Source organism: Vombatus ursinus, unplaced genomic scaffold (genome assembly GCF_900497805.2).
Source record: "Vombatus ursinus unplaced genomic scaffold, bare-nosed wombat genome assembly UNPS02014798.1, whole genome shotgun sequence".
NCBI classification, from domain to species: domain Eukaryota; kingdom Metazoa; phylum Chordata; class Mammalia; order Diprotodontia; family Vombatidae; genus Vombatus; species Vombatus ursinus.
The window spans coordinates 51294975-51308262 of record NW_020954576.1 but is presented as its reverse complement, the minus strand read 5'-3'; the positions used below and the strand labels follow the sequence as shown (position 1 = coordinate 51308262).

The window sequence follows — 13288 nt, the reverse complement described above, 5'->3', positions numbered from 1 at the left end:
TCTGGCAAGTGGGCTGTCTTTGAGCAAGGGTCTGGGGTTGGGGGTAGGGGCTGAATGGGAAATGATCTTCAGAGTGGAGGGGGGAAGAGGAAAGCCATAAAGTTCTCTCCATCGATTACCCTTGACAGTGCAAGATGTTCCCATCACCCTCTGATCATCTTCTGATCTTCCCCCTCCTTTCAGAGGAGGGCCCCACACTGGTGGGTCATGGCTGCAATATATCCTGTGCTGGATCCTTGTGCCTACCCTCAGTTCTCAGAAGGAGGATTTCTGTGGTGGGTGGAGGTGAGGGTAGGGTTGGGGTCCCCTGCATCCTGGCATTTAGCCTGAGGTTTGCACTGGCCCCTTTCTAAGCTTGGCTTCTGATGACCTGAATTGAAATCCCTTCAGGCAGTTGGTGGGGACAAGTAGCCTAAAAGCTGAAGGGAGAGACCGGGTGCCTTTGTGCCTGGGAGTGGGAATAATCCAGCAATGAAAAAGAAGTGTGTCCTGTGTGTTTTGGTGTGTCAAGGGAGAGCACTATACTGAGTATGTGGATGATACTCCCGAAGCGCCCAAGTACCCACAGGAGACGCTGGTATTTGAAAGATATTAGTGTGGTGCCCCGTGCCAGATGGCAGAGATGAGCATGGGATGGTTCCCTATGTGACTGATCCGCATCAGCAGACGATAGGGTGGGTGGGATGCTGGAATCCTGCAAGCGGGATGCTGAGATGGGGGAGGAGGGTGAAGCAGGAACCCCACAAGTCTGGTCTGGGCCGATAGAATCTGTGCGGGGCGGGGGAGAGCGGGGACTGGGGAGGAGGAATGGTGTTTCCCAAATTGAGGCTGGATGCCTGGATCCAGATACCAGACCCTTCAAATAGTCCCCGTTTTTGTAGCTTTTCTCACCCATATTCATTTCCTTTGTTCAGAAAGCAGGAGGAGGTAGAGCGGGAAAGGAGAGGGGAGGTGGAAAAGGCGGTGGGGGGGGGGGGAAGAGAGAAGACAACCAGAGCCAGGAGGGAGGGGCTCACCAGTTTGCAGGTTGGAACTGTCACATTGTCCCCTCCTTCTGGGCGGGTTCCGAGGTGTGTCGGAGCTCTTCCAGAGACCCAAACCAGGGCACTCCCAGGGCACTAGCAGACTTGAAGACTTGTGCTTTCCGGGGGTGCCACTCTGATGAGAATTAGGGGGGACAGAGGATTCTGAGCTGGGGGATATTGAGGCTGGGCAGCTCAGGTGCCTGGGTTCGTTGTCCAGCTGGTGCCTGCTTGGGTCACCTTGGGTAAGTCTTGTGTCTTGGTTTTCGCTCGGGCTCATAAGCACTTGTCTTGGACATTGAATGTGGGAGTTAGAGACCAATACACCCTGGATGAATAGAAACCTGTCCCCTTAGAATGGCGCAGGCAGTGGGCAAGGGGTCCTGACAGTCTGGAGGCTGGGGTCTAGGGGGACTGCCTGAGATCCAAGCACTAGAAGCACTCAAACTGAGGGTGGATGCTGTGTGCATGATGGGGCAGGGGTGGTTTGGCTCCTGGTTCCTCTCCTGGCCAGGGTCCTCACCCGTGACTCCCACCCCGTTCCAGGTGCAAAAACAGGGGCATATCTCTTTAAAGCTTCCAGGGCTGCTACCGCACCATGTGATTGCTTGAAAGGCTGAGCGCTGGCGCTGCAGCAGAGGAGTTCGGAGGAGGATGAGCTGCGGCTCGCAGCCGCCCCGTGCCCGCAGCCCAGCCCAGCTTCGGGCTGCCCCTGAGCCCTGGCCGGGACCTGTGGTCCAGGCCCCCCGGTGACCCACCTCTGGGACCACCTGCTGGCCAGCTGGCAGGATGGTGAGCCCCTTGCCTGCTGGGCATCGGCGGGACAGTGGCTGTGGGTGTTGGGTGGGATCCCTGGGGTGTGTTGCGGAGGGGGCTGGGTGGGTCACACCTGATAAAGGGAGTGGAAGGGTGGAAGGGGGGTGAGCAGAGCTATTTTTAAGTTGCTGAATGGAGTCTGTGGGAATGATAAGGGACAGGGGCAGAGATTTGTCAAGGAGAGGGCTGGGGCTACCCTCCCCCCTTTGGCTAAGGGTGTGGGGCACATAGTGTGCCAAGGGGCTCCAAGTAGGGTATGCCTCCAGGGAGTGCCAGGACTGCTTCCTTGCCTGGGCTGTTTTTCCCCCGCAGGGGGCTCACCTCCTTGGCTCCCATGCCCGCAGGTGCCTGCTGTGTGCCCACCAGTGCCTGCTGGCTGATGTTCCTGCCCTGTGCCCACCATGCCACACTCCATATCGGCCTTCCAGGCCGCTTACATTGGCATCGAGGTGCTCATCGCCCTGGTGTCAGTGCCTGGGAACGTGCTGGTGATCTGGGCAGTGAAGGTGAACCAGGCTCTTCGTGATGCCACCTTCTGCTTCATTGTGTCGCTGGCTGTGGCCGATGTGGCCGTGGGTGCCCTGGTCATCCCTCTCGCCATCCTTATCAACATTGGTCCCCAGACCCATTTCTACACCTGCCTCATGGTGGCCTGTCCTGTCCTCATCCTCACCCAGAGCTCCATCCTGGCCTTGCTTGCCATAGCTGTTGATCGCTACCTCCGCGTCAAGATCCCGCTCAGGTCAGTAGGTAACCTGCCTGAAGGTAACCAGCCCTCCCTTCTCCACCCCCATGTCTGGGTAGCCCTGGATGACATCAGTCGCCACTGGCCGTGTGGAATGTGCCCCCACCTTTCCTTCCCGACACATCTGAAGAAACAGAGGAACAAGTGGGATCTTACCCTCAAAAATGGAGAAGACTCCAGGCGTATTTTGGCTGGGCATCATGCCTTCTGTCCTTCTGCTCCTCAGTGTACTCTTGGGTTGGTGGGTAGGAATAGGATAGGCAAGAAGGCAAGGCTCAGACTCAGCCAAGTGCTGCTAGACAGGGAAATTGGTGGGCATATGAGCATAATCCCATCAGCTGGGCATGCCAGAGAGGGGATCTCTGCCTGTTTTCCCAACATGGTCCAAGAGGCCCAAGGCTAAGTTCCATTTCTGTTCTGGATGTTGGGCTGGGGGACTAGGGATATGTCATGGGGAAATGTCAGCTAATGCTTGAGCCCAGAGCCATGGGAACCATACAATTGAAATGAGGCAGGAGCAAGAAAGAAGCTAGGGCTGTAGAATCTTGGGGATTGATACGCCTTTTTCTACAAGCCCCTAGGGAGCCAGAGAAAGATGGAGAGGTGAGGGCAGGATTACTGGTCCAGGAAAATGGATCTGCCTTTGGGGTTGTGTTGTGGTACCTAAGGGACCTGGTTCCCTCTGTCCATCGCCCACTCACATGCTATTTGTTGTGGGCATCAGGGAGGGAACTGTTTATGTTCTGTCTTAATGTTCCTTGTTCTGTTGAAAAAACATTCTGAGCCTTAGTCCGTGGAACAGGGTAGGAAGCAGGATTCCTGTTGGTGCCTGGGTAGTGCTATTGCCCGGGCAGTGTCGGTCCTTATTGCTGGTGCCCAAGTTCACATCAGAGCTCAGTGCCCATGGATGCCAGGACATGATATCGTTCCCCAGCACTGCCTGTGCCACCTCGTGCCAGGGAGCAACCTGGATAAGTGCCAGGTAGTGGCCGTGCCAGGATACCCACAAAGCAAGCTTCCCTTTCTCTCTGGAGCCTTGGGCATTTCTGGTACCTGCTGGCTCCTAGATAGGCAGGAGGACTGCTGTTTGGCAGTCTGCAGGCAGAGCCTGCCCTGGCAATTCAGGGTCCCCTCCTTTCTGGGCAGGAGAAGAAGGTAGTGGAGAAAAGTTTGTTTCTCTTTTGCATTTGAACAGCTCTTACAATTTTAGTCATTTAACCAATATTTATTAAGTGCCTCCAGATGCAAGACACTGGACTGGATTCAGAGGTAACTAGGAGGTGAGTCCTACCCTCAAGGCACTTCCCATGGCCTGGCTTGACCAAATGCTTTCATGTATGTTATCTCATTCTGTCTTCACACTAACCCAGTGAGGTAGGAAGGGTTTTATTCCTATGTCATAGAAGAGAAAATCCAGACTCGGAGGGGATGAAGTGACTTAGCCACAGCCACACAGCCAGTCAGTGGCAGAGCTGGGAGCAGAAGTCAGGGTGACTCCTCATCCCCTGATGTCTTCCCTGGAGGTCATCTGGTACTTCAATGCCAGACAACCTCCTGCTCTTTCCTCTGATGAGTTCCCTGTCACCAAAGACTGTACCCTTTGCTCCAAAAAGGCAAGGCTTTGAATCCCTTGTAAAATCAACCCCAGTGGGAACTTAAGGCACATAAGTGATGGCTCTGTGATTAGCAATGACTACTAGCAGATCTTTGTATTGCTCAGATGATTCTGATCTTAGCACATTACACACACGATAGGCCCCATGGGCTCAGGACTTGATTATAGGGAAAACACCCTCCAATATAGCAAACCTTCCTTTCCAGAAATCCTGACTTTTGAGTGCATGCCAACTGGAAGCATGCGAAAGCCTTGTTGTTGATATTACTAATATCATTAACAATTAGAACATACTGTTGTCTCCCCAAGGACGGGAGGGAAGGTCTGGTCTCATAGCGAAAGAAGCTCATTCCCACTCTTCCAGTTCCTCAGCACTCAGACTCCCACCCCCACACAAGGAATTTCCTTCAAGGTGCAATTGTGGCTTTAATGGGGAGAGCGCTGGATTGGAAGTCGGAGGTTTGGGGTTTGAGTCTCAGCTCAGCTACTTACCGTGTGGCCTTGGACAAGCCGAGGTTTCCTCCTCTGTAAAATGAGAGCGTTGGAGTAGAAGGCTGAGTCCCCTTCTATTCCAGCTCTCGGATCTGATCCTACTCTCTCCTGCAGGCCTTTCCTTTTTCTCACCTACTGGCCAGCAGCCAGCCAGATGTGATCTCTCCTATCTCAAATTTTCCAAGAACACTTTGTCTGGATCTTTCCTTTTCCTTTATTGTCATTCATCATTAGTACTCTATATGTGTATCTCCCTTCTCTCTCCTTTCCTTCCTCTCCACACCCTACATTCTCCCACCTCCACCCCTGAACTTTGTAAGCGACCATTCCCTTTTTCCTCTTTGTGTATGTGCCCCTCAGGGGACCATCTCCAGTGTTCCAGATCTATATCTCACCACTGGACCCAGATGGCTCCAGAGGATAAAGTGAGGCTGGTGACCTTGCACAGCTCTCACTCTCTTAAATCCAATTCACTTGCAAGTCATGGCATCACCTTCTTGAGGTCATGGTCCTCTTCAAGAAGGAAGAACAATCCACAACAATGTGCCCAGCACCTGCTCTCGGTAGATGCTTATAAATGTTTGCTTGAATAGAGTTTGAATCTAGTCCATTGTCTTGGCAGGACTTTCCTCAATCTTTTTCCACTTTCCTTCCTTCTTTCCTTCCTTCCTCCCTCCCTCTCTCCCTCCATCCCTTCCTTCCTTCCTCCCTCCCTCCCATTCTTCTTCCCTTCTTTCCTCCCTCTTCTTTCATTCTTTCTTCCTTTTTCCATCCCTCCTTTCCTCCCTTCCTTCCTCATTCCCTCTTTCTCTTCCTCCCTCCTTTCCTTCCTCCTCTTTCTTTCTTTCATTCTTTCTTCCTTTTCCCTCCCTCTTTTCCTTCCTTCCCTTCTTCCCTCCTTCCTTCCCTCCTTCCCTCTCTCTCTGTCTCTCCCTGTCTCTCTCTCTATTTCCAAAGACAGGAGAGAGAAAGATGAAATGATCCCTTTTGGGCATGCATGTTGCTTGTGCTGGGCTTGTCCTCGACAACTTTCTTGATGTTCATTGTCTACTCTCCTTGTTGCCCCAGTCTATCTTCTCATTCTTCTCTTTGTTCTGCCCTCAGTGACTGAAGAGGTCAGCTGCTCCATCTCAGTTCAAACACCAACTCTTTAGGAACCTGGGGGTGATGAGAGAATCCCAGATTAATACACTCAGGATAAGAGCAAGGCTCTTCCCAAGTAAGAAGCTTATTCTGCAAATTTTGCTTGGGACCCAGTTCGTGAAGATAAGCAAAAGAGGGCAAGGAGAGGGCCTTTCTAGGAAGAGAACAAAGAACAGAAATTCAGTTTCCCAGAAGGTTCTGTTCATCTCCCAGGGCTTCCTTGAAGACCCAGTATGGTACAATGGGAAGAACATTGAATCTGGAGTCTGAGGACTGGTCCTGTGTGACCTTGGTCATTCTTCTCCTCTTGGTGTTGTGCCTTCTGCTGCAAAATGAGAGACTTCTCGTTAGGTCTCTTCCAGCCCCACATCCACAATCCTTGACCATCTCAGGGCTCCCCTGCTTGGCTCCGACCTCTGAAGATAGAGATAAGGGGTGGGGGGGCTGTTGTGATATTTCCTAATGTAGGTCCATCCCCATCACTCCCTTAGGCAATGACAAGCATGGAACGAAATCTGTTCTACTATCAAATGTTTGGGATGGCGGTATCTGAGAACATGGGAATAAGGGCAGCCGATGGAGATTTTTACATCTCGAGCCAGAAGCATCGAAAGCATTTGGTTCCTACCCCAGATAGCCAACCAGAAGCAGCTCTAGCCTGTGCCACCACCACTGGGAATTAAATTAGTATTGACTAAGTTCTGGGGTACCCCCTGTGTCCCCTGTGTGACCTGGAGAGAGAAGGGAGACCTTGGTGGACTGAACTACTGCTTGAGGCATTTTGGGGGAAAAAGGGAATAAGATGTTGGTCATTCGGCCGTAAATGGGAGAAAGGATGGTATGAAGGAAGGCTTAGGCTTCCAGGGTTGGGATCCAGTTACCACCAAATAATAAAGCCATTGATTTGTCACTAATACCTTGTTTGTATATTGATTTGCATATATCTGCATACAGTGTCAGTGTGGTTAGCATTCCCTTCTCTTTCCTTTACTCCTCCTTTCAGGAGACCTCTAACATCTGTTCTTCTGCTTGACCTCTCTTAGAGATCATATTTGAATTGGTCTCATGACATCCATCATGGCTCTCAAAGGGAGTGCCTGTGTCATATTAACGGTCCATGAGCTTTGTGCCACAAAATCTCCAGCTTCTACCCCCAGCTGCAGTGTGCTGCCTGTTCTTCCCAGATTGTCTTGGGAAAGGTCACAATATTAAATCTATCCATGGAGGTGGAAAGCTATTTCCTCCTCTTTGAGTCCCCAGGAGGTAAAGAAACTAGAGAGTAAGGAAATGGAGGAAGGGAAGGAGAAGTAGAAGAATCCTAAGACTCAGGTATGGGTCTTCAAGCTCAGCTATCAGGGAACTCTTCTTTGTTGCCAACTTAAATGTTCAGTGTGCTGTGATTCATTATGGCTAAGAGTACTGTCAACCCAAAAACAACCAAAAAAACTGAGAACTACTGATTAAGATTATTTTGTAGGATTTAGAGCCGGTGTATACCTTAAAGGATACCTAGTACAACTTCATTTTAGAGGGGAGAAAATTGAATCCTATAGATAAGTGACTTATCAAAGGTCACATAAAGCAGTACCAGAGCTGAGATTGGAACCCTGGTTCTCTGACACCAAATTCAGTTCTCTTTCTTCTGTCTCACACTTTTACTCATGCAGGGAATTGGACTGTGATGGGTTCTACAGGGACTTGGTTACAGACAGGTGGCCTAAGGGATTCTCAGTCTGTCTAGCTGGGAAGGAGACTGGATTGATAGTTAAGAAACCGTCAGACTTACTGTGGGACCTTGAGCAAATAACTCTCTTCATTCCCTAGCCCTCGGTTTCCTCATCTGTTAAAATAGGAGTTTAGACAAGATGGAGTCTGGAGGCCATTCTGTCAGTGAGATTTTGTGATTCTTTACTTTCACAGCTAGCTATGCTCCAGTCCTCACCAAGTCTGTGCGTTGTTTGGGGTGACCAGACATTGATGTTGATCTTGAATGAACAAGAAACCAGAGGATTTGGGAAGAATTTTTCAAGGACACAAAGGGATAGTGTTTGGATCTTTGCCAGATGGTGCAATTTGCCACCCAGCCTCCCATCTGCCCCTTCTTCCCTTCCCTCCAAGCCAGGGGCACCTCTACCCCAGTGCGCAGCGGGGTCCATGCCAGTCCTGATTTTGTTCATTGCTGGAAGCTTGCCTTACCCGAGATGTGAAAGAGAAGCTGTGTGGGGGAGGGTTGAAAGTCTGCTTGGATTAGACCCTGACAGAGAAAAATGTTAAAAATTGAATTATGGGTAGATTAGGGATTACTTAGCTTTTTCACCACCTGCTGCCCTGGATTGGCCTTGGCTTCATTTGATCAGTAAAGGGGGTGAGAACAGTTATCTAATCCATTTGCCCATACATCAGTGGGGTTGAACAGGAGAAGTTTTGTGGCTTTCTGTAGTCTGGAAATATTTGCCATCTAAATCTAGAAATTTGTGAAAGAGGAGAAAGTGAATAGTTTCTGAATCTTCTCTATAAAGGCAGATGGCTTGGACAGGGATAACTAGTGCAGTCACTTAGAATAAAAGCCTTTTCTGAAACATGAGACAACCTTCAGGTTAGTTTTTTCCTATTGCCCATGTCTTGGCTAGGTCCTCATTGCTTCTTTCTTGGTCTCTTGCAGCAGACTCCTGACTGGCTTTTCCTACCTCTAGTTTCCCCTTCCGGTAATCCATTAATCTTCCTATGATTGCTTAGAGAAGGCTAGGTGGTGTAATGAATAGAGTACTGTGCCAGGAGTCTGGAAGACCTGAGATCAAATCCAGCCTCAGATAGTTACTCTCTGCGTTACCATGAGTATGTTACTTAACCTCTGTTTGCCTCAGTTTCTCCAATTTTAAAAGGAGAATAGAAACAGTGCTTACCTCCCAGGCTTGTGAAGATCAAAGATGATATTTGTAAAGCACTTAGCGCAGTATCTGGAACTTAACAAATGTTTGCTTCCTTCCTTCCTCTGACACTACTCTTTTCTGGTTGTATTCCTGGTCAAAAATCTTCAATGATGCCTCGTTGTCTATTTTAAAAAACCCAAACTCCTTAGTTTGGCATTTAAAGTCCTTTGGGATCTGGTCTCAACCTACCTGGCTAAATTTATCTCCCATTTCTTCCTCACATAAATTCTATGCTGCCATCAGAGTGGACAACTTGCCAGTCTCCGGACAAGGCCTTTCCACTTATGCCTCTTTGCTGCTGATATTCCTGCTGCCTGCAAGATCCATTAGTCCCATCTCTCTTCACTAAAATCCTGCTTGCTTTGATTATAGGGCATGGATATTGAGCTGAAAGGGACTTTAGAGTCCATCCACTACAATTCCCCCTCCCTCCATTTGACAGATGAGGGAACTGTGGACCGGGAAGGGGCAGTGATTTGCCTATGGAGATATAGGGAGGTAGGAAAGGTATGTATGTGATTTCTTTCTCTTATCAAAACCCATAGGACTTTGTATCTTTAATATGGTATTTGCCCTATGCTGTCTTGTGTGATTGCTATTTGTGAATGTGCCTTGTCTCTCCTTCTATGGTAGATTTCAAGCCCTTGAAGGCAGGCATCATATGTTATCCTTCTTTGTATCTCTCCCCCTCAACACCTAGCATAGTGCCTTGCGCACTGTATGTGCTTAATAAATGTTTGGATGATAGTGAGGGCAGAATCGAAAGATAGCACTTTTAGCAAGAGGGATCTAAGTTAGACATGAAGATGAACCCTTCCCAACAGCCATGCCCTCTGGAGCACTGCAAGGAAGATGTGAAGATCTTTAATGTCTTGAATAAAGCATAGTCTTTGTTTGGTGGCAGGGGGTGGGTGGGTAGTAGATGACTCCTGGAGGGTCTTCTCAACCTCATAAAGAAAGGAACTTGGAGATCATCTGATAATCCAAGTCTTTTATTCAATAGATGGGGAAACTGAGACCCAGAGAGTTTATATGACCATGAAACATCAGAAGGGGAACCAGGATTGGAACCTAACCCAGTGGTCCTTTTACTGTATCATGTTGCTTCCTATTTATGATAATTCTTGTGTCGGGCTAAAAAGGGCCTGCCCTGTCCCCATACCCCTAATCACAGATACGAAATTGTGTGCCTGGTATCTTCCAACCTATCTGCCCAGGCTGGGAGGAGGAAGGAGGAGAACATGGATCTATTCTTTGTCTCATGGGGTTTGGGCATCATCCTCATTAGTTTTCCTATGGCTCTTCAATGAAAAGAGAAATTCCTCTTGTCCGGGACTGAAGGGCAAGGATCACAGGGTGTGCCCCTTTGGGGGAAGAGATGAAGTAGGGTAAGTAGCAGACATGAATAATGAAAGGGATGATTGAGAAATAAACAACTCTCTTGTGGCTCATCTTTACCTCCTGGTCACAGTCTCATTAAGACAAATGAGGTGCAGGCAGCTGCTGCCAGGGAGCAGAAAAACAAGGTGGTAGTAGTGGTGGTGGTGAGATAGCTTCCTCTCTGCTAGAGTGCCAGGGAGGGAGAACAGACAAGCAGAAACTGAACCTGGGCACAAAGCAGCATTGGAAGGATAGTTTGCCATTGGGAGAAACTTGTATATGAACCTCTAACACTAACCACTATCCTCAGTGGGTAGGGCAGGGGCTTGGGCTAGATGGGTAGCAGCTGGTAAGGGGACTCTGGCATGGGGGAAGAGGAGTTTGGGGGCTTCTTGCTCTGAATATCCCAAGCTTCTTTTGGATTAATAATTGAGGTCTACAGTATAATGGAGTCGAGCGGTTGACTGAAGGAAGACCTACAATATACAAAACACATTTTTCCTACCTTTCGATTCTGCTCCTCTGCCCACATATTGAACCCTTTCCCTGACCATCCTCCCACATCTGTCCAAGCAGTATAAAACTGGGCTAGGCATTCAGGGAAAATGGCAGGTTGGACTCCACCCTAACCATGCTATACCTTGTTAAAAATTTCACCTTGGACTCTACCTGCCCCACCTAGGTAGCCCTTAGGCTGAGGATGATGTCCCCTTTATCCTTAGCTGTACAGGGACAAAGGGATGGAGCAGAGGAGTCTGGTCTGGTGTGTGTAGGAGGCGCCTCTCTGCCTCCTCACTGTTGGAGGTGGCTGTTGAGGAGAGCTCAGCAGTACCCTGGGCCCCTTTCCCAGTCCTCTGTTTTCTTTCCTTGTGGGTACCACTGGCATAGCCACAAACATGGGATGAATAATTCACATGCAAAGCCCTGGCTGAGAGCTCTGGGTGAGGCTGGGAAGCCAGAGTGATAGGAATGCTGTAGTGAATTTCTAGAGACAGAGGATGTGGCAAATAGACTACCCAGATCCATAAAGTAGCACCCGGGGATTAGGACAGCTGCTTCCCTACTCTCATTGGCTCAGAGCAGTGAGCTCCCTCATCAGGGATGCACTTCTTGCTTTCCAGCACCCAAATAGCGAGAAGAGAGTTGGTCACCCTAAAATTTTGGGGCATGGCACTTCCCCTCTTGATTCATGTGACTCTAACATTAGAGGGACCAGAATTTAAGAATATTCCAAAGGACCAAGCTGCGTCAATTGGCAGAGTCAATTTTTTTAAATACATAAGACAAAGAAAATAGAGATAGTAGGATGGAAATATTTATTGCAAAGTAAAATTATAATATTTTGCAACAATTAACAGTCCTGGTCCTTCTGGCATTAAAATCCTGGGGCTCATAGGCTGTCAGGATCCACTGGTGGTTATTTGATCCATTGTCTTGCATCGATGCAGCCCAGGCAGACTGGAGTCCTTCCTGCCTCAGTCGAGCTTTAGGGACATTACCGTCCAGCCAACCGCAGCATCCAGAGGCTCTCCAGCTCCAGTTATTCCTTGTGGTTTTTTTTCTTCCTTTTGATTCTCACCTTCCTTTCAGGAGGCTGTTCTCTCCATTTGAATCTCTAGCTGCAGTGACCCTGGGGATCTGTGATTTCCTAAGCCATTACTTCCTTTTCTCTTCTGCCTTCAACATCTAAACCCATGTGCTAGAAAGAGATTACTCCTTTGTGGATTTGACCTCAATATCTCTACAGTTCCTTCCAGCTCTGAGGTTCCATGAGCCAGGAGGTACTAACCCTATTGTTGGGATCCAGAGGGGTTCAGGCAAGTGTACTGTGGGATTGCATAAAAATTTTTCCTGGAGGAAAAAAAGACAGCAGTTCAGCTGTTGAGGTCCCCTATCCTTACCTGGGAGTGACATTATGGAAGATGTAACCAATCCCTGTACACCCAGGGTATCCCCCATTCCTTCTGGGTAGAGGATGCTTGTCTTGCCAGGTAGAGGTTTTTTTTTTTTCCATCCTGTCAAAGCCACCTGAAAACATCAATAAGGAATGGTGTCTAGGATGGGTCTAGATCAGAAAGGTTGCTGAGCTGCCCATCATATTGAAGATGGAGGCTTCTCACCTAATGCAGCAGAAACCATAAGCCACCAACATGTGCTTATGAAGTGCCTACAGTGTGTCTGCTGCTGCTGGGCAAGATGGGCAGGTCAGGAGAGCTGGGTGGGTGGTATGTGTGTAGCAATCTGAGTGTGTGTCATGAAAGGCTAATTTGGAAATGGTGCCAATGGCCCTTGACACAGAATCAGCTTTCCTTGGCTAGACTCCTCTGTGTTGGTCACGTCCTTGTAGAAGGTTCATGGGGTCATAGGATTATAGACTAAGGCAACTTAGAGACTGTCCAACCTCCTTGTTTTACAGATGAAGAAAAGGAGGTCCAGGGATGTTATCCAAGGCCACACAGGTAGTATAAAAGGCAGGATTTGAACTCAGGGCTTTTGATTTCAAAACTAATGCTTTTTCCACTGCAACCCCTATACCTTCTGCCTTGATTTAGTGGGGAGAGTCCAGAAATCTGAATTCTAGTCTTGGCTCTACTAAAAATAGGCTATATGGTTATAGTTGTCACCTGCCTGGGTCTTATGCTCTTATCTATAAAACAAAGATGGGAGAAAAGAATGGACTAGAAAACTTGTATGGTCCCTAAAATTCTGTGATTGAGCCAAGTCTTGAAGGAAATTAGACATTCTGAGAGGTGGAGATGAGGAGGGAGAACGCTCCAGGTAGAGAGGACAAAGTTGCTGTCCTATTCAAACTCCAGTGGCTCCCTATTGCCTCTAGGACAAGATGAAGTTGCTTTGGCATTTATAGCCCTTCACAACCTGTCTCTAACCTAGTCTGTCTCTAACCTAACCTTCACAGCCTGTCTCTAACCTAGTCTGTCTCTAACCTAACCTTCACAACCTGTCTCTAACCTAATCTGTCTCAAACTTAACCTTCACAACCTGTCTCTAACTTTCCAGCCTCATTACGCATTTCAGTGGTCCAACAAAACTTGCCTTTTTGCTGTTCAAAGAACAACTCTTTAGAGCAAAGGCATGGAGGGAGGGGATATAGGAGATGGAGTGCTGTGTGTGAGGAGCAGATCTG

The 13288-nt window shown here is 48.6% G+C and overlaps 1 protein-coding gene across 1 annotated transcript in view; it reads left to right on the top strand.

Annotated features, from left to right (window-relative positions):
* The first annotated feature begins 1697 nt into the window (after window positions 1-1697).
* ADORA1 (adenosine A1 receptor) overlaps window positions 1698-13288 on the top strand; it is a 53598-nt gene continuing 42007 nt past the window's right edge. The window contains exons 1-2 of the mRNA XM_027870736.1: window positions 1698-1814; window positions 2183-2580. Coding sequence (XP_027726537.1) covers window positions 2240-2580 — 341 coding nt within the window. The 5' untranslated portion in view covers window positions 1698-1814; window positions 2183-2239. The remainder of the gene's footprint in view (window positions 1815-2182; window positions 2581-13288) is intronic.